General features: G+C 44.4%; 1 protein-coding gene across 1 annotated transcript; it reads right to left on the reverse strand.

The window, feature by feature from the left end:
• Positions 1-917: 917 nt before the first annotated feature.
• amdhd2 (amidohydrolase domain containing 2) lies at positions 918-16,918 on the reverse strand. The gene is made up of 12 exons (XM_062964512.1): positions 16,248-16,918; positions 14,275-14,384; positions 13,225-13,361; positions 11,671-11,810; positions 10,865-10,919; positions 10,136-10,348; positions 9,002-9,090; positions 7,967-8,111; positions 7,760-7,867; positions 6,193-6,261; positions 3,410-3,511; positions 918-2,707 (listed from the first exon to the last, which is right to left on the reverse strand). The coding sequence occupies exons 2-12, from the start codon at positions 14,358-14,360 to the stop codon at positions 2,619-2,621; spliced, it is 1,233 nt and encodes a 410-aa protein (XP_062820582.1). The 5' UTR covers positions 14,361-14,384; positions 16,248-16,918; the 3' UTR covers positions 918-2,618.
• Positions 16,919-21,756: the final 4,838 nt, after the last annotated feature.

Raw genomic sequence — 21,756 nt, forward strand, 5'->3', positions numbered from 1 at the left:
ATTTGACGTTATTTGTATTTTTTTAAATTAATTTTATTGTAAGTTATCTTTTTATTTATTATATTTTATTATTTTCTTGTATTATTTTTATTTTATTTTATTATTTTCTGTTATTATAGTATTTTATTGAATTAATTTTTTAGTGTTTTTTATTATTTTTTATTGGGTTGCTAGGAGACCAAGTTGGAGGAGCTTAGCCTTCTAACTGGCAGCAATTGGATAAAAGCAATTATTCCTCTCTCTCTAATTAGGACTTTATTTTTCTTTTCTTTTTGTTGTATCAACCTAGAGGCGTGGATGATGGGTTGTGTTGTCAAATTTCGAGGTTGGGGGGCCTGTAGTTTTGTTGTTTTGTGGGTCGCCGTGATGCCATCACTCTTTTATATATAGAGATTTAGATGATAACGTAGTCTGTGCAGATTCAGAAGAAGACAACGTCTCTTACAGAACTCTAATATGCCGATGATAACGTAGTCTGTGCACATTCAGAAGATCCACAACATCTCTCATAGAACTCCAATATTCCGATGATAATGTAGTCTGTACACATTCAGAAGAATTCCTACATCTCTTATAGAAATCCAATACGCCGATGATAACGTAGTCTGTGCCCATTCAGAAGAAAACATCTCTATTAGAACTCTAATATGCCGATAACATTGTGCTTATTCAGAAGACCTATAACATCTCTTATAGAATTCTAATATGCCGATGATAACATAGTCTATGCACCTTCCGAAGCAGACCTACAACATCTGTTATAGAACTCTAATATGCCGATGATAACGTAGTCTGTGCTCATTCAGAAGACCTACAACATCTCTTATAGAACTCTAATATTTCAACAAAGACTAATCCGCCGTTACACAACTGGAGCTGGAAAACCCTACAGACCATTGTGTTATTAAGAGCCAACGATCTTTATATGCAGTCGGTTTTATTCGGTCATAAAAACAGGTTGGAATAAGTGGCTGCTCTTTACTTTGTAAGTGGGTTGATTTTAACCCAGGCATGGGCCAACTTTGGCCTTCTCTCCAGGCGTTTGGACTGCAATTCCCACCATTCCTTACAGCCTCAGGCCCCTTCCTTTTCCCCCTCAGCCGCTTAAGCGGAAAGGGCCTGAGGCTGTAAGGAATGGTGGGAATTGCAGTCCAAGCGCCAGGAGAGAAGGCCAAAGTTGATATGATGATTATTACCGGTAGTTAACTCACACACTGCTTGTGGTGGAAATCTGGCTTTCATGGCTGCTGTGAGTTTTCCGGGCTGTCTGGCCATGTTCCAGAAGCATTCTCTCCTGACATTTCGCCCACATCTATGGCAGGCCTCCTCAGAGGTTGTGAGGCATGGATAAACTAGGCAAGGAAAGTAAATATATATCTGTGGAGAGTCCAGGGTGTAGTCATGTCAGATGACACAGAGAAGCCATTGAAATCCACAACTTTAACAGAAAGGAGGAAACCATGAAAATGAACAAAATCTGGCTCCCGGTATTAAAAAAAACTCAAAAATCAGAACAGTAAATAAGAAGTTTTGGAGACGAAAGGAGATTCCGAATAAGGAGGAATGGCTAAATAAAGTTATAGAGGTGATGAACTCACATATTGGTTATCTTCAAATCAAGGTTTACCGAAGAAAGAGACGAATTGGGACTTGGTAAAGGACTATCTAAAACAAATGAAATTGGAACCTATCTGCTGATTTAGAGACAATCTTTGAGGTTATCGAGGATGAAGGGGATGCGGTGATCTATGAATTTTTATATATACAGTTGGGTTTTTTTTAGGATGAACCAGTTAAAGTTAGATGGAAGTCAACAAAATCTTTTTTTTCTCTCTCTCTCTCTCTTCTATCTTATTTCCTACTTTACTATAAACAAACAATGTTCTCCCACTTTCGATGTGCAAACTTTTTTTTCTTTCTCATATCCTTTAATATAAAATTTTTAATAAAAATATTTGACAAAAAAGAAGCAACACTCTGAGGGCAGAGGAGCCCCAGGGACGGCTAATGACTCTGAACAAAGGATGCCCCCCAGGCAAGAGACAAACCTTTCCAATGCTAATTAGGGTGATTAATTGCAACATTAACACTGACTTCCGACTGACAAAGGACTCTTGTCACACCCTGGACTCTCCACAGATAGATATTTTTTCCTTTCCTTGCCTAGTTTATCCATGCCTCACAACCTCTGAGGATGCCTGCCATAGATGTGGGTGAAACGTTAGGAGAGAATGCTTCTGGAACATGGCCACACAGCCTGGAAAACTCACAGCAACCTGGCAGACGATGGTCCACAAAATGCCAGTCCGGCAAAAAAGTCCACGAGAGAGGCGACGTCGGAAGGAAGTGGCCACGCAACGGGGCTTCCCCGTCCTGATGCCATGGGTCCGATGCCCTCTCATGCGTTTGCCTTCACGCAGGGACATTGGAGATGTTTCCCATGGCTGTGCGTGAGCTTTGTTGCGACCGCAGGACGGGTGTGCGGTGGGTGCAGCCAGCTCCGCTTTCTAAGGCAAGGGGAGAAAAATAACTTGGTTCTGTCGCAGTTTGTTGGAAAGCAACGCTTGTTGTGAAGCAAAACAACCGGTGTTGGTTCTCTGCCCGTCCTGGTCCCCGTCTCAGACCGTGAAGCCTTCTTCCCTCCAGACCGGCCGGCCGGCAACGTATGTGGCCTGGACGCGGAGGCCGTTGTCCAGCAACAGGAAATCTGCGGGAAACGGAAACAAGGTCACGCATAGAGGAAGCAGAGACTTCCGGCCACTGCTGGTCAGTTACTTCTAATATTTGTCAAAAGCAGAATGTTATCAAAGGAAACCTTTCATGTCCGGAATGACTGGGTTGCTGTGAGTTTTCCAGGCTGTCTGGCCATGTTCCAGAAGCATTCTCTCCTGGCGTTTCACCCACATTTACGGCAGGCATCCTCAGAGGTTGTGAGGTCTGTTGGAAACGAGGCAAGTGGGGTTGATATATCTGTGGAATGATGTCCAAGGTAGGAGAAAGAACTCTTGTCTGCTGGAGGCAAATGGGAATGTTGCAGTTAATCACCTTGATTAGCATGGAAAAGCCTTGCAGATTCACAGCCTGGCTGCTTCCTGCCTGGGGGGGGATTCCTTTGTTGGGCAGAAACCATTAGGGCCAGAGAACACCACCCAACAAAGGACTCCCTGAGTCAGGAAGCAGCCAGGCTTTGAAGCTGCAAGGCCATTCAATGCTAATCAAGGTGGACAACGGTGACATGCACACTTGCCTCCAACAGAAATCGAGTTCTTTCTCCCACGCTAGACGTCATATATAAACCCCAAGTTTCCAGTGCAACCTCCAAGCAGGGTCTTTGTGTTGCTCACACTGGAACGAAGCAGAGCTGGGACCGGCCACTGGTTGGGTGGGAGACCACGCGAACCCGGCTCACCTGCGTCGGTGCCGTAATCCAAGGTGCCCTTCTTGTCCTCGATGTTCAAGAGCTGAGCCGGATGGAGAGAAGCCGCCTCCAGGGCCGTTTCCACCGAGCAGCCTTTTGCAAAACATGAACGCCATCAGAACAGCGGGCGCAGGCTTGGCTGTCACCGTTGAAGCTTCAGTTATAGCTTAACTTAATCGCAGAACTGGGAGAGACCATGTGGGCCATGCAGTCAAGTATTTTGATCATGCTTGACAAATAACTTCAGCAGCCGGAGGTTAGGGATATCTTTAAATGGTGCCTGCTGTAAGTTTTTTAAATAGTTTTATTTAATATATTAATTAGGTTTTTTAATACTGGGATATGATGCTTTAACTGATTATGTATTGTGGTGGGATGTATTTGTATGAATTTTATATATTGTACGCTGCTTTGAATCCCACCCACAGGAGAAAAACCGGATAGAAATAATAATAATACAGTAGAGTCTCACTTATCCAAGCCTCTGGATTATCCAAGCCATTTTTGTACTCAATGTTTTCAATATATCATGATATTTTGGTGCTAAATTCGTAAATACAGTAATTACAACATAACATTACTGTGCATTGAACTACTTTTTCTGTCAAATTTCTGTCACTTTGAATCCCACCCACAGGAGAAAAGCCGGATAGAAATAATAATAATAATAATAATAATAATAATAATACAGTAGAGTCTCGCTTATCCAAGCCTCACTTATCCAAGCCTCTGGATTATCCAAGCCATTTTTGTAGTCAATGTTTTCAATATATCATGGTATTTTCGTAAATACAGTAATTACAACATAACATTACTGCGTATTGAACTGCTTTTCCCGTCAAATTTGTTGTCTAACATGATGTTTTGGTGCTTAATTTGTAAAATCCTCACCTAATTTGATGTTTAATAGGCTTTTCCTTAATCCCTCCTTATTATCCAACATATGCGCTTATCCAACGTTCTGCCGGCCCGTTTAGCTTGGATAACTGAGACTCTACTGTATCTTTAAATGGTGCCTGCTGTAAGTTTTTTAATAGTTTTATTTGATATATTAATTAGGTTTTTTAATACTGGGACATGATGCTTTAACTGATTATGTATTGTGGTGGGATGTATTCGTATGAATTTTATATATTGTACGCCGCTTTGAATCCCACCCACAGGAGAAAAGCTGGATAGAAATAATAATAATAATAATAATAATAATAATAATAATAATAATAATAATAATAATGTAGAGTCTCGCTTATCCAACGTTCTGGATTATCAAACGCACTTTTGTAGTCAATGTTTTCAATATATCATGATATTCTGGTGCTAAATTCATAAATACAGTAATTACTACATAGCATTACTGTGTATTGAACAACTGTTTCTGTAAAATGTGTTGTATAACATGATGTTTTAGTGCTTAATTTGTAAAATCATAACCTAATTTGATGTTTAATAGGCTCTTCCTTAATCTCTCCTTATTATCCAACATATTCGCTTATCCAACATTCTGCCGGCCCGTTTACATTGGATAAGCGAGACTCTACTGTAATAATAATAATGTGATTTTGTGATATGAAATCCAGCATATCTATCTTGTTTGCTGTGTCATAATAAAATAATAATAATAATAATATCACACAGTCCTAAACGCTTGAGAAGTGTTTGACTTGTGATTTTGTGACATGAAATCCAGCATGTCTATCTGGTTTGCAGGCTCAGAGCCACTCCTCAGCACAGAAACACCTTTCCAGTTATTACGAGGGTTGAATGAAAAGTAATGCCTCCACCTTCGTAGCACGACAAACAAAGAGTTGGATGTCCCGTGACAGCAACCACTGAGTTTCACAAGCAAAAGGTGGACAGATTGATTCAAGACGATCGTCTTATCCCTCAGAGAGGAATTTTCAAGCATAGGCCCGGGCTGTGGTGCAGGCTGGAGAGCAAGCCAGCTGCAGCCAGCTGCAATGAATCACTCTGACCAGGAGGTCATGAGTTCGAGGCCCGCTCGGAGCCTGTGTTGGTCTTGTCTTTGTTCTATGTTAAAAGGCATTGAATGTTTGCCTATATGTGTAATGTGATCCGCCCTGAGTCCCCTTCGGGGTGAGAAAGAAGGGCGGAATATAAATGCTGTACATAAATAAATAATAAATAAATAATCGGCATTTCACAATAATAATAATAATAATAATAATAACTTTATTTTTATACCCCGCCTCTATCTCCCCGAAGGGGACTCAGGGCGGCTTACATGGGGCCAAGCCCGAATAAAAACAGTAGCAGTATAAAACACAACAAGAACATGTGGGTCACATTATAGCTTTGCTCGTCTATCGGAAGATCTGTGCACGATGGGTCCTGTGAGACGCCGGTTGCAGAAACAGAGTGTCAACTTCTTCCGTGACGGATTCAGAAAACGTGTTCATCGTTGGCACAAATATATCCAATGGTCTGGTGATGATGTGGAAAAGTGAATAGTGGTCGTTAAAGAGGATTATTTCTGCGTTTGGGTTATTAAAATATTCCCATCCAAACCCAAGTAACGAAGGTGGAGGCATTACTTTTCATTCAACCCTCGTAACATTATCCGTCATGGTGTTTTGCAATGAAACAGTCAAGAGTCTAACATGGCCGAGATAGGGGAGGTTTTGCCATCGAGTAGCCTTCGACCTCTCAAGAAGAGGAACCACACCTCTGGGAGATAAGGATAAAATGCGGAGGAGACTTTGGCTTCTTGCAAAGACAGGACATTTTCCCTCGAAGTTGCCAAAGTTTTGCCTTACCTGTGGCTTCCCTGAAATGCCGGACACAGGTGTCCATGCTCGCGATGCTGCCGCTCAGAGTTTTGGTCCCTGGGGGGGTGGGAGAAAGAACAGGGCTCATCCTCAGAGGTTGTGAGAAATAATAATAATAATAATAATAATAATAATAATAATAATAATATAATAATAGGGTTGTTGTATGCATTCCAGGCTGTATGGCCATGTTCCGGAAGCATTCTCTCCTGCCGTTTCACCCACATCTATGGCAGGCATCCTCAGAGGTTGTGAGAAATAATAATAATAATAATAGGGTTGTTGTATGCATTCCGGGCTGTATGGCCATGTTCCGGAAGCATTCTCTCCTGCCGTTTCGCCCACATCTATGGCAGGCATCCTCAGAGGTTGTGAGAAATAATAATAATAATAATAATAATAATAATAATAATAATAATAATAATAATAGGGTTGTTGTATGCATTCCAGGCTGTATGGCCATGTTCCAGAAGCATTCTCTCCTGCCGTTTCGCCCACATCTATGGCAGGCATCCTCAGAGGTTGTGAGAAATAATAATAATAATAATAATAATAATAATAATAATAATAATAGGGTTGTTGTATGCATTCCAGGCTGTATGGCCATGTTCCAGAAGCATTCTCTCCTGCCGTTTCGCCCACATCTATGGCAGGTATCCTCAGAGGTTGTGAGAAATAATAATAATAATAATAATAATAATAATAATAATAATAATAATAATAGGGTTGTTGTATGCATTCCAGGCTGTATGGCCATGTTCCGGAAGCATTCTCTCCTGCCGTTTCGCCCACATCTATGGCAGGCATCCTCAGAGGTTGTGAGAAATAATAATAATAATAATAATAATAATAATAATAATAATAATAGGGTTGTTGTATGCATTCCAGGCTGTATGGCCATGTTCCGGAAGCATTCTCTCCTGCCGTTTCGCCCACATCTATGGCAGGCATCCTCAGAGGTTGTGAGAAATAATAATAATAATAATAATAATAATAATAATAATAATAATAATAGGGTTGTTGTATGCATTCCAGGCTGTATGGCCATGTTCCGGAAGCATTCTCTCCTGCCGTTTCGCCCACATCTATGGCAGGCATCCTCAGAGGTTGTGAGAAATAATAATAATAATAATAATAATAATAATAATAATAATAATAATAATAGGGTTGTTGTATGCATTCCAGGCTGTATGGCCATGTTCCGGAAGCATTCTCTCCTGCCGTTTCGCCCACATCTATGGCAGGCATCCTCAGAGGTTGTGAGAAATAATAATAATAATAATAATAATAATAATAATAATAATAATAATAATAATAGGGTTGTTGTATGCATTCCAGGCTGTATGGCCATGTTCCAGAAGCATTCTCTCCTGCCGTTTCGCCCACATCTATGGCAGGCATCCTCAGAGGTTGTGAGGTCTGTTAGAAACTAGGCAAGTTACCGGCTGTTAGGAATGGTGGGAGTTGAAGTCCAAAACACCTGGAGGGCCCAAGTTTGCCCATGTCCGGCCTACTGCAAACACTTCAACTACCCAGGTTTCTTCAGGACACTCACCTGCAATGTAGGTGTTCAGCCCATCCACCTCGACTACCTGTTGGCCCAGAGTGTGTCTACCGGGTGGAAGGCCCATCGCCATGATGGCGTCCGTCACCAGGACCAGCCCTACAGGGATACAATGGTCCCGGTTACATCGGCGTCTGGTCTCACCATCGAGTTATTAGTGGCACGGGCCTCCGTCCTGCCCACCCAGGGTCAACAAACCTTTCGGGTCCGCACGGTGGGCGATCCGTAGAGCCGCAGGGTTGGTATGGATCCCGTCCGATATCATCCCATAGAAGACTCGTCGACCGGGAGGGATCTGGTCACTGGTGAGCAGCCCCACGATCCCAGGGTCCCGGTGGTGGAACTGCACAGACCACAAACACAACCAACACACCGATACCTCGAGTTAAGAGTTTGCTTTGTTCCACGACTGAGCTCTTAGCTCAAATTGCTCGTACCTCAAAGCGAATTTTCCCATTGAAATGCTATTACCCGGGGTATTACCTCTTGGTCAGCTTGCAACAAATCACTCTGACCAAGAGGTCATGAGTTCGAGGCCAGCTCAGAGCCTGAGTTTGTCTTTGTCTCTGTTCTATGTTACGGTATTGAATGTTTGCCTTATATGTGTAATGTGATCCGCCCTGAGTCCCCTTCCGGGCGAGAAAGAAGGGCGGAATATAAATACTGCAAATAAATAAATAAATAAATAACCGGATGTAATTGTATTATGATATGTTGTTTTTATATTTTGCTATATTGTATTGTCCTGGGCATGGTCCCATGTAAGCCGCCCCGAGTCCCCGTTGGGGATGGTGGCGGGATATAAATAAAGTTTTATTATTATTATTATTATTATTACTCGAGTATAAGCCGACCCAAATATAAACAGAGGGATCTAATTTTACCACACACACAAAAAAAAAACCCTGGGAAAACGTAAATAAAAATGGATACCAATGAAATTAAATTGCAAAAATAAAACTAGATACCAATAAAATTATATTGCAAAAAGAAAAAGAGATACCAATAAAATTACATTGCAAAAATAAAACTAGATACCAATAAAATTATATTGCAAAAAGGAAAAGAGATACCAATAAAATTACATTGCAAAAATAAAACTAGATACCAATAAAATTAAATTGTAAAAATAAAAATAGACCTCAAAACTTTGCATATTTCCAGGAGGAACAGAAATTCAAGAACATACACCGAATCCCGTGTTGTGGTTGGGCTCATGTATGTGCTACTCACAGGTAACATGGCATTGAAGAGGTGAGTAATGAAGGTTGCGCCATGACGAACCGCTTCCTCGGCTTGGGACAGGTTGGCGACAGAGTGGCCTGGAAACGGAGGAGAAGGCGTTTGAGTCTCTGAGCCCGGAAATCATCAGAAACAAAAAAGAGTGTCATGCATATTCTAAATACTAAAGCTTAGAGGCTTAATGTCAAGGGGTAACGTTTACCTTTTGTATACCCAAAGTCTAAAGCAGTTGGCAGATTGTGATTATGTCAATGTCTATTGTTTCCAAATGCCGGCTGAGATCTTTTGGCACGGTACCCAGTGTGCCCATCACCACCGGGACCACCTGCACTGGTTTTTGCCAGAGTCTTTGAAGTTCAATCTTGAGGTCCTGAGAGCGGCTGAGTTTTTCCTGTTGTTTTTCGTCAATGCGACTGTCACCTGGGATGGCGACCTCAATGATCCAAACCATTTTCTTTTCCACAACTGTGATGTCTGGTGTGTTGTGTTCCAGAACTTTGTCAGTCTGGATTCGGAAGTCCCACAGTATCTTTGCGTGCTCATTTTCCAAGACTTTTGCAGGTTTGTGATCCCACCAGTTCTTTGCTGCTGGGAGGTGGTACTTGAGGCATAAGTTCCAATGGATCATTTGGGCCACATAGTTGTGCCTCTGTTTGTAGTCTGTCTGTGCGATTTTCTTACAGCAGCTGAGGAGATGATCCATGGTTTCGTCGGTTTCCTTGCACAGTCTGCATTTTGGGTCATCAGCTGATTTTTCGATCTTGGCCTTAATGGCCTTTGTCCTGATGTCTTGCTCCTGGGCTGCAAGGATCAGGCCTTCTGTCTCCTTCTTCAGGGTCCCATTTGTGAGCCAGAGCCAGGTCTTCTCCTTATCAGTTTTTCTTTCAATTGTATCAAGGAACTTTCCATGCAATGTTTTGTTGTGCCAGCTGCCAGCTCTAGTTTGTAGTGCAGCTTTCTTGTACTGGTTTTTTGTCTGCTGTGCTTTGAGGAGTTTCTGATTTTTGACTTCAATCAAAGCAGGTTCTTCATTGGAGTCAAAAATCAGAAACTCCTCAAAGCATTATTATTATTATTATTGTTGTTGTTGTTGTTGTTGTTCTGGAATCCAAGAGCAGCACTTACCTACCGAGACACAGATGCCCCGCTTGGTCAGCTCCCGGATTACCTCTCCGCTTCTTTCCATCTCGGGTGCCAAGGTGACAATCTTCACCCCGTCCAGGCCGCCATAAGTGTCCAGCACGTCCTGGAACGCTCCGGTCTCAAAGGTGCGGAGGTACGGCTCCGGGTGCGCACCTTTCTTCTCCCGGCTGATGAACGGGCCTTCCAGGTGAACCCCTGTTCCGAGGTGGAGAAGAGACACGGGCACGTGAGGCAACGTGGCACACCGGGGCTGGCATCCCGTTGGGGACAGTATGGAAGGAGGCTGCCCCCAACCCTGAGCGGTGGGAACCCTGTGTGGGATCGGGACCCACAGTTTAAGAAGCAGTGGTCTAGTCAGCATGGCCTTTCTATTAGTGCAGGTAATTCCATATCTCAAAAAACTAGGGCAAAGTGGTACCATTTTTTGGGAATTGAGAGGTCCAATATATCCGGGAACAGGGCTGGCATTGGAGGCACCAAAATGTGTGTTGGACGGTGCGTTCGTGAACCCGAAAGGCATTGCAGGGTATCAAAACGCACCACGCATGGAACTGTATTGTCAGATGTGTCATGTCTCAATAAGGAAAGTGTTTGATTGACTTCAACAACATAGTGCAGGCATGGGCAAACTTGGGCCCTCCAGGTGTTTTGGACTCCAACTCCCATCATTCCTGCACTATGAGGGATCGGACACTAAAGCAGGCCTCTTACCCAGGATGCCGGCTCCGTGGGGCCCGCCGTTTCTTACACAAATCTGGGGAAGAACCTGGGTAGAGAGAAGTGGTCGGAAAGTTCATAATTAATCACAATCCGTAATCTGAGACACAGCTGGACAATGTATGGATCATGGGCTGCACGGGGTGTAGTTGTGTCCCTCGAGGATGGAATAAAAAGTCCCAATTTGGGGTGGAGGTTCTAAAAGGCCTTGTAATGATCTCTAATGCATGTAAACAAATTATTAAAATAATATTTTGGGTGAAATTCTGTGCACGTTTCTCACAAAGAAACAAAACCAAAGGCCAAACGTCTTCACGTTAGCAGTGACACTGAGGTCAGAAGGAACCAATTGGTGGCTGTCATGGTTAACCACTTGAAGGTCAAGAAACCTTGCCAATCTATCACAAATCAGAGGCCTGTCAGTACAGACAATTGAATTTGTATGTAAGTCAGAAGAGGGACATTTCTAAAGTTTAACTCCAGATAGATAGATATATATCCATACACACATACAAATATATATACAAATAATATATATACAAATCTCCAGCATTTTCCTTATGGGTGCCTTAAATGCCTCCACTTTTTAAAGCGGTACCTATTTATCTACTCACATTTTGCTTTCGAACCGCTAGGTAGGCAGAAGCTGGGCTTAAGGCCAGGAGCTCACCCCGACCTGGGCTTTGTACTGTCAAACTTTCAACTTGCTTTTGTCTCAGCCCCGTTCTTAACCAGGAACCATTTGTAAGTGGGACGTTTGTAACTTGGGGACGGGATGTAGATGTAAACGGTCTCCTCACCTTAGTATATACAGATGGCGGAGAGGTCACCAGCGTTGGGCAGAAGGAAGTCACTCCGTGGGAAAGTATTTTCTGGGCAACCAGAGAGATTCCCGATGCAACGTCATCTGTGGCCTGAGAAAAATCCACCCCGAAACCTCCTAGAAGAAGAAGAAGAAGATTCCTTGACAAGTTACTGTATAGAGCATAAGCCGAGTTTTTCAGCAATTTTTAGGACTGAAAAAGTCCCCCTTGGCTTATACTCGGGCGAGGGTCCAGGTTGGCTTATATTTGGGTCGGCTTATACTCAAGTATATAGGGTATATTTATTATTCTACTCTATAGTTATCATTACATTTATTATTTTACTTTATTATTATTATTATTATTATTACTACATATATTTTACTCTAATTTTATTACTATTGATACATTCCTATTTCACTCTGATATTGTTATTGTTATTATTACATTTATTATTTTACTGTGTTTATTATTACAGTAGAGCCTCGCTTATCCAAGCTAAACGGGCCGGCAGAAGCTTGGATAAGCGAATATCTTGGATAATAAGGAGGGATTAAGGAAAAGCCTATTCAACATCAAATTAGGTGATGATTTTACAAATTAAGCACCAAAACATCATGTTTTACAACAAATTCGACAGAAAAAGCAGTTCAATACGCAGTAATGTTATGTTGTAATTACTGTATTTACGAATTTAGCACCAAAATATCACGATGTATTGAAAACATTGACGACAAAAATGGCTTGGATAATCCAGAGGCTTGGATAAGTGAGTCTTGGATAAATGACTTTAGATACACACCCATTTGTATTTTATAATGTTTTTATGAATGTTGATGTAAGTTAATAATTTTAATCTGATTTATAGTGTATTGTATAATTTTTAAATGTGTGTTTATTGTAAGCCGCCCTGAGTCCCCTCTCGGGTGAGAAGGGCGGGATATAAATGTTGTAATAAATAAATACTGTATTTGATCCAATGTTTTCCCAGTTGTTTGTGGTAAAATCAGATGCCTCGACTTATATTCGGGTCGGCTTATACTTGAGTATATACGGTAGGTCAGGAGAGTCAGGCCCAGTTCCATCAAGGCTGTCCTGATTTGTCTCTCAAGAACAGCCTTCATAGAACATTGCAAGTAATGAAAACGGCTTTACGTCAGCCAAAACATAAAGCACAGCACATGCTGTTGTATGCTGCAAAAAGAAAGTAAAGCAGTCTTAATGCAGACACAGTTCTTAAGTCTCAGATAAAATCCCAAATCAAGAGTAGTCTTACTTCAGACGAAGAAACAACAAGGAGCAGTTTCCCAGATGCACACTCGAAGCAGGCACAAGGGAAGCGAAGGCTTAGGCATTAGAGTCAGTTTGTTACCAGCAAGAGCTGGCTGCACCTGCTCCTGATTTATAGCCCTGAGTTCCCCCACGCAGGTGCTGATTCTGAGATCTAAGGGTGAGCAATACGGGAGTTGTGGTCCAGCATCTGGAGGAGGGTTGCACACAAGGACGTGGTGGGACGGAGGCTGACCTTCGGGAAGAACGCCCAGGCCTTACCGTTGATTTGCACGTCAATGAACCCGGGCGCAACGATGCAGCCTTGGCAGTCCAGCTGAACGTCGGCGGGCTTCTTCTCGTCAAAGAAGAGCTTCTCCGGGTCGAGGATCTTCCCGCCTCTCACCCACAGGTCCTCCCTGGAAGAAAGGCCTGTCTCGCGTTACAGGGCTTCCCTTCCATCCATAGGTCACAAGCTCGAGGCAAGGGTTGAATGAAAAGTAATGCCTCCACCTTCGTTACTTGGGAAAATGTGAAATAGCCTCTGCTGTCTGTCTGAATGTGTTGCATGTCTAATAATGAGGCAGAATGTTCGCCATGTATATATATGTGCACTGTGATCCGCCCTGATCTGGGGTGAGAAGGGCAGAATATATTTATTTATTTATTTATTATTTCCAGTATTTTTACTCCATCCTTCTCCCCTGGGGGACTCAGGGCGGCTTACAAATTGGCAACACAGTGCCATCACATCAACAATACAATATTTATTTATTTATTTATTTATTACAATATTTATATCCCGCCCTTCTCACCCAACAGGGGACTCAGGGTGGCTTAACAATAAAATGCATATATAAAAAATTATACAGTACAATATAAATCAGTTAAAAAATTATAACTGATAAAAACACATTATAAAATGTACAGTGTAGATATGTGAGATTAGATTACACATTATAAGATAAAACGCATTATAAAATATAGGTAGACGTGTTCAGTTCAAAAAGAAAAAAAGGCATTAAAAACTAAAAACATTTAAAACATCATAAAAACCAATATACAATAATAAAACATTACCATGCACCGAGGTAATGTCCTTTCATTCACTAGACCTTGTGAATCCAGAATCTTAAAAATATAAATATAAATACGGTAGATAAATAAACAAACAACGCCAAGCACGTCAATGCCAGTAAACTGAACGGAAAGCCAGCCTGCTCTTTCCCATCTAGCAGCAATTTTGCCAATTTCCAGCACAGTCAGCATGCCACAACCACCCAAGCAGGGAAAAGGGGAAGGAAAGCAACGTCACCCAAGGCCAACGCTCACCTTTGCAGTTGGTGGTTCTTCAGAATCCAGCAGTTTGTAAACTGGAAGACTGGAGGAGGGTCCTGGGTGGATTTGTCCGACGGCATCTCCCGAGAGTGAAGAGGATGCGCCTGGAAAGGGACGGGAAACACACCATGGAGAAACATTTGGGAAATGTTCCGCTCCTGGTTCGAAAGTGTTACTTCCTGTTTAATTGTGCGGTCCTTATACTGCAAAAACTTCAGTAAAAAACCTTCCCCATTTCGGCCCATGTTGCACCTTGCCTGGGTTCTATGAATTAGTCTCCAGTGTTAATATTGTATGTTTTATGTTGATTTTAATTATTGTTTTTACTGTAATTGATGTTTTTATTGGATAACTGTTTTATTGCTGTGTTTTGATATTTGATTGTTGTATCGGGCCAGGCCCCATGTAAGCCGCCCCGAGTCCCTTCGGGGAGATGGGGCGGGGTATAAAAATAAAGTTATTATTATTATTATTATTATTATCAACACAACGACGTTGTATGGCACAGCAAACAAGATAGATATGCTGGATTTCGTTTCGCAAAACCACAAGTCGAACACTTCCCAAGTGTCTAGGACTGTGTGATGTATTTTCTGATGATGTGTGCAGATCCCAGTAGGGTGGCCTTTTGCAGTTGGCAGATGGTGATTTTGTCAATGTCTATTGTTTCCAAATGCCGGCTGAGATCTTTTGGCACAGCACCCAGTGTGCCCATCACCACCGGGACCACCTGTACTGGTTTCTGCCAGAGTCTTTGAAGTTCAATTATTATTATTATTATTATTATTATTATTATTATTATTATTAGTATACGTCCTGCTGAGGAGTGCCATCGGGCTCAGGGGGTGCGTCTACACCAGGCCTGGGGGCTGTATGCGCCCCCCTCAAGCCCCCCTGGGTTTCCCTGTCCCCTTGGCATAACAATGTCTGCCCCACCCTTGTGCAGAAAGGACAGCGGAGGCAGGCACCCCGCAGCCGAGAGCCCCCTTAAGCGCTCTCGGGCACCACGTGTCCCCCCTCCTCCCGGCATAAGGATGGGGTGAGCAGGAGGTCAACGGGAGTCCCATCGGGCCGCCTCACCCAGCGTGTGCCCACAATGCAGCCCCGAGGTGAAATGTTTACCCGTGCCCGGTCTACACTGTTGGATTTAATGCAGTTTGGCACCACTTTCAACTAATATCATATTCTGGGATTCTGGGAGTTAGCAACCGAGTTGAACCCAGTGGCGCAGCCAGTTAAACTGCTGAGCTGCTGAACTTGTAGACCGAAAGGTTGGCAGCTTGAATCCAGGGAACGGAGTGAGCTCCCGCTGTGAGCCCCAGCTTCTGCCAACCTAGCAGTTCAAAAACATGCAAATGTGAGTAGGTTGGATATGGCTAGGCAGTTGGATATGGAGTTGATCTCGCTGAAGCGTCAGGTGTTTTTTCAAACCTGTTTTTAGATTTCCGACTTCCTATTTCCGTGTGCTTTGTTCAGTAATATGGATACGCTGAAACAATTCAGTTAAAGTGTGATTGTAAGTTAATTTTTTGGCTAATGTGTGCAACTCTTGTGACTAAAATTAACAAAAATTAACACAGAATCCTAAAGCACTTCTGGAAAGACGTAAGCTGAGAATTTAGCAAGACCATCGGTTTTCCTGACAGTTTGTAGATTTATATTAGTACTAATTTTGGAAGAAGGGCCGGGCTGTGGCGCAGGCTGGTGAGCGGCTAGCTGCAACAAATCACTCTTGACCTTTATCTTGAACCATAACTCCATAGCCATGACCCACTGAGCACTGAGGCGGTATGAAACTGCATTAAATTCTACAGTGCAGAGGGGCCCCAGGAGCGCCCCTAGAGGACCAGGACTCAGCCTGTCAATCAAGGCGAAAGTATTTGCATAAGCCCATCCCGGATTTGCATAGGCGTTTCTGATTGGCCGAGAAGCCCCGCTTTGTGAGGCCAGAGAGAAGCAACACTCACCGGCTCCCACCGAGTCTTCTCCCGACTGAGCCACCAACTTCCGCCTTCTCTGTCACGTGGCCTCGGCGAGGGGGCGTGTCCTCCGAGTCAGGTGACCGGCGCCGCGCAGCCGCCATGATGGGAAGGGGAGGGTTTAAAAACAGATGCGGTTGCTATGGCTCCCGCCGCCGCCATGTTGGTGAGGTCGCGCCCCTTAAAGGGACAGGGCGCCTTGAAAATGGGCCTCCCCTTGGCCCGGTTCTTTTTAACCCCCTTGGTTATTACAGGAAGGCACTGTCTGTTTTGGGATGTTAGATAATATCACTTCGGTTTGGGCCAGGTCCCTCGTGGATGCAGGTGAACTATAACTCCCAAAAACAAGGTCCATCCCCCCAAACTCCTGCAACATGTTCATGTGGTCATGGGGCTCCTCTGTGCCAAGTTTGGTCCCAGTCCATTGTTGGTGGGGGCATTGTTTCTCTGGATGTAAGTGAACTGTAACTCCCAAAATCAAGTTTGGTTTCCCCGAAACTTCTCCAGTATGTTCTGTTGGTCATGGAAAATCCGTGTGCCAAGTTTTGTCCAGGCCCATCATTCGTTCGAGTCTCAGCGAAATGTTGAAGTTGGAGCTGAATCTTTTAAGGTACTGCAAATCCCATCATCCGTGGCCCATCTTCCGCACCAGGACAGGGATGGGCGGAGTTACGAGCTCTGAGGCAGGGCTGAGCTTCTATCCCTGTCCTGCGGCGCCTGCCAGGACACTGGAGGCGGGGCTAGAGGAGGGGGCGGGGCCTCTTCCCAAGTGACTGACAGGGCTGAACCTCTATACCCCGCCCCCGTGTTCTAACAAGCGCCTCAGGGGACATATAGAGGCTCAGCCCTGTCTCCCGCTCTTGGGAAGAGGCCCCGCCCCCACCCTAGCCCCGCCCTTTAGTCCTAAAAGGCCTCTCAGGAGAGGTATAGAGGCTCAGCCCTGTCTCGGACTCTTGGAAGGAAGTCCCGCCCCCTTCCCTAGCTCCGCCCTCTGTGTCCCAACAAGCACCTCAGGAGAGGTATAGATGCTCAGCCCTGTCTCGGGCTCTTGAGAAGAAGCCACACCCACTCCTCTAGCTCCGCCCCCTGTGTCCTAACAGGTGCCTCAGGGGCTCAGCCCTGTCTCCCGCTCTTGGGAAGCGGCCCCGCCCCCACCCCTAGCCCCGCCCTTTAGTCCTAAAAGGCCTCTCAGGAGAGGTATAGAGGCTCAGCCCTGTCTCAGGCTCTTGGAAGGAGGCCCCGCCCCCTTCCCTAGCTCCGCCCTCTGTGTCCCAAGAAGCGCCCCAGGAGAGGTATAGAGGCTCAGCCCTGTCTCAGGCTCTTGGGAAGAAGCCACACCCACTCCTCTAGCTCCGCCCCCTGTCCCCTAACAGGCGCCTCAGGGGCTCAGCCCTGTCTCGGGCTCTTGGGAAGAAGCCACACCCACTCCTCTAGCTCCGCCCCCTGTCCCCTAACAGGCGCCTCAGGGGCTCAGCCCTGTCTCGGGCTCTTGGGAAGAAGCCACACCCACTCCTCTAGCTCCGCCCCCTGTCCCCTAACAGGCGCCTCAGGGGCTCAGCCCCTTCTCGGGCTCTTGGGAAGAAGGAAAATGGGAGGCCAACCATGTGGTCAAAGCCTCGGCCCAAACAAAGTAGCAATAGGAAGCTACCTCATACCTCAAAGAAATCACATTGCTACATCAATCAAATGGTCAAGTGGTCCCTGGTCAAAGTGGATCGTGTTAATGTGGGATTTGTGTATTGGTAGTGTTTAAATGAAATTTGTGTCTTGCCTGTATTGCATCATCCAGAGTGTAACATAGTCTGGAAAGAGTTAATTACTAAGAAGCTGTGATGACCTTGATGTGTGGCTGGAACTGGGGAGTGTCCAGACACAAGTGTGTATGCTTGACTGATTGCATCAGTTCAGTTCAGTTCTGTTCTGAGTCGAGTGCTGTCTGCTGAGAGTGAGAGTCCTGTGTTTTGTTTTGATTATTACTGCTTACAGTAAAACTTGTATATAGTTTTACCAAAGTCTCTGGTGTCTCTTAGTTTTGCATTCCACTGATTCCATCCGACTACTGCTGCGCTGCAAATTACTCTGACAGATCCTAGGGTTGCTGTCCCCACTGGGTTGCTTTTAATTACTCTGATTTTATCTGCTTGGGTTTTAATGTATTTGTCCATTATTTTATTTTGTGTATTGTTGGAATGTTTTAAGTTTATGTTAAATATGTTGTTGTTGTTCAGGCTTGTCCCTGTTGTGAGCCGCCCTGAGTCACTTCGGGGAGATGTGGCGGGATATAAACATAAAGTTGTTTATTATTATTATTATTATTATTATTATTATTATTATTATTATTGGAGCCCCCAGATGGCGTAGTGGACTAAGTGACTTGAAGGTTGGGTTGCTGACCTGAAAGCTGCCAGGTTCGAATCCCACCTGGGGAGAGTGTGGATGAGCTCCCTCTGTCAGCTCCAGCTCCATGCGGGGACATGAGAGAAGCCTCCCACAAGGATGGTAAAAATATCAAAAACATCCGGGCGTCCCCTGGGCAACATCCTTGCAGACGGCCAATTCTCTCACTCCAGAAGCAACTCCGGTTGCTCCTGACACGAAAAAAAAATAAAAAAAAATTATTATTATTATTATCCTAGTCAAATTGGTACCTGGTCAAGGTGGGCCCTGGCCAAAGTGGTTACTGGTTAAAGTGATCCCTAGTCAAAGTGAGCCCTGGTCAAAAAATAGTTTGGGAACCACTATAGTAGACAAAATCAAGGCCACATTTCACATCTGAAAATAGGCAAACTCTTGCAACGCAGACAAAACTGAAATAGAACCAACATCTGGTTAAATATGTAATACGCACTCCTTCACGAAGAGCCTATTCACAGAAATATCTGGCCGTGGTTTGAACGTCTGTTTCTCTTGTTTGGGAGGAGGAGCGAGGCCGAGAGGCAGGTATTCCCATCTCTTGCGTGGGCGCCTGACATCAAGCGGATGACAAAGCTCCTGGACGTGTAGTATCAGCCCCGGCCTTTGCCTGCCTCCCCCCCCCTCCCTCCCTCCCTGCTCTCTCTGCTTCCTCTGCAAGGCTGACTCATCCTGCAGCACATTGAGCCTCAGAGTCAGAACCAAAGCCGGAGGATCTGTCGTGTTCACCCACAATATTATCAGCATGTCCAATCCACTCCTCCGTCTCCCCCTCGTCCTCCCTTAATTAGATATGGGGAAGCCTGGCATTTTGCACCTCACACTGCAGATTGCAAAGAGGGGCTTGCAGTGCGGCTCGCAAAGGGGAGAATCACGGTTCTCAATGGCCCAAGGGGCCGGCCACGCAAGGATGCCTCCTCGGAGTGATCCATCCCAGCTCCCGGGTCTGGAGGGACTGCAGGACTAGAAGCCTCAGGGGATGCGGAGTCTCTTTACCATCTGAGTAAATCCTGCGCTTGGCCTTCCTTCGCCCCGTATTTTGCACCATCTGGCAGCTGCATGGTTTTCTCGCAACCCCAACGACATTATACAGAAATAATATGCAAAATAAACGAAAGATGGAAGAACTTTGTGGGTTTATCCTGTTGAAAGGGAGTTAGGGTTCTTTGGAAGGGTGGCTGAAAAGATTTGGCAATTGGGAATGTAGGGAATGTAGGCTCGGGCTGTGGCGCAGGCTGGAGAGCAAGCCAGTAACCAGCTGCAATGAATCACTCTGACCAGGAGGTCATGAGTTCGAGGCCCGCAAGGAGCCTATGTTTGTCTTGTCTTTGTTCTATGTTAAAAGGCATTAAATGTTTGCCTATATGTGTAATGTGATCCGCCCTGAGTCCCCTTCGGGGTGAGAAAGAAGGGCGGAATATAAATGCTGCAAATAAATAAATAATAAATAAGGAGGATGAAAGAATCCCTCTTTCTCTCTCCTGTGTGACTCACTGCGAGTATCGGTCCTGCGTGTTTTGGACTGCAACTCCCACCATTCCTCACAACCTCAGGCCCCTTCCTCCCCCCCCCCCCTGACATTAAGCCCAGTCCTGTCCGACTCTGGTGCTCATCTCCATTTCTAAGTCGAAGAACCAGCGTTGTCCATAGACACCTCCAAGGTCATGTGGCCACTGGCACGATTGCATGGAGTGCCGTTACCTTCACCTATTGATCTACTCACATTTGCATGTTTTCGAACTGCTACGCTGACAGCAGGCGCTCACCCTGCTCCCTGGATTCGAACCTGGCACCTTTCAGTCCACAAGTACAGCAGCTCAGTGCTTTAATATGCTGCACCACCGGGTGAGTAATATACAGTGGCAATATTGTGCTATGCTAATAATATAAATAAGGCTATTATATTATTATTATTACCACTCAAGCTAGGTAAAGGTTTTCCCCTGACACTAAGTCTAGTCGTGTCTGACTTCAGGGGTTGATGCTCATCTCCAATTCTAAGCCAAAGAGCCAGTGTTGTCAGTAGACACCTCCAAGGTCAAATCTGTCTCCAATTATTCTACGTGAACAGTACTTGAACTTTCTAAAATATAAATTGGTCTTGTATTATACTCTTAAGTATACATTTTTTAAAGTTAGGTTCTTTCTTATTTCAATTATACTTTGTTCTAGGAGTTGACAACAAAGTTTAGGGGCCGGGCTGTGGAGCAGCTAGTTAGTAGCCAGCTGCAATAAATCACTACTGACCAAGAGGTCATGAGATCGAAGCTGGGTCAGAGTGAGCTCCCGACCATTAATAGCCTAGCTTGCTGTTGACCTAAGCAGCTCAAAAGACAGTTGCATCTGTCGAGTAGAAAATGTAGGTACCGCTTTATGCGGGGAGGCTAGTTTAACTAAATTACCTCATAAAAACGTGCAGAAAGGAATGAGGAAGTACTCCATCAAGAACTCTGTCAGTGGACAATGAAGCGTCAGCTCCCCGTGGCCAGAATTGAGCATACCCTCATGAAGCCGGGAGCTGGAAAAGATTAAATTGCCTCTGTGTCTGTCTATATGCCGTATGTCTAATGGCATTGAGTGTTTGCCATGTATATGTGCATTGGGTTGTTGTTGTTATATGTATATACAATATATTATTAGCATAGCACAATATTAGCATTATATATTACTATATTGTGGAGCCCTCAGTGGCGCAGTGTGTTAAAGCGCTGAGAGGTCGCAGGTTCGAATCCGAGGAGCGGAATGAGCACCCACTGTTAGCTCCAGCTTCTGCCAACCTAGCAGTTCGAAAACATGCAAATGTGAGTGGATCAATAGGTACCGCTCCGGCGGGAAGGTAACGGCACTCCATGCAGTCATGCCAGTGGCCACATGACCTTGGAGGTGTCTACGGACAACGCCGGCTCTTCGGCTTAAAAATGGAGATGGGCACCAACCCCAGAGAGTCTGACACAGCTGGACTTAACATAACGGGAAAACCTTTACCTTTTTATTATATTGTACTATACTGCACTATTATTAGTAGTATTACATGTAATATATATTATAAATATATTGTATTATTAGTATATTGTATTGCATTATA

Source organism: Anolis carolinensis, unplaced genomic scaffold, assembly GCF_035594765.1.
Source record: "Anolis carolinensis isolate JA03-04 unplaced genomic scaffold, rAnoCar3.1.pri scaffold_13, whole genome shotgun sequence".
Classification (NCBI taxonomy): Eukaryota; Metazoa; Chordata; class Lepidosauria; order Squamata; family Dactyloidae; genus Anolis; species Anolis carolinensis.

Excerpts from the sequence above, each read along its gene's own strand:
- amdhd2 (XM_062964512.1), bottom strand. The coding sequence starts at position 14,360 with ATGCCGTCGGACAAATCCACCCAGGACCCTCCTCCAGTCTTCCAGTTT. Across the intron at positions 9,091-10,135 it reads GGGCATCTGTGTCTCGGTAG|GCCACTCTGTCGCCAACCTG; the intron begins GTAAGTGCTGCT and ends CTCCGTTTCCAG. Across the intron at positions 6,262-7,759 it reads GCTGAACACCTACATTGCAG|GGACCAAAACTCTGAGCGGC; the intron begins GTGAGTGTCCTG and ends CCACCCCCCCAG.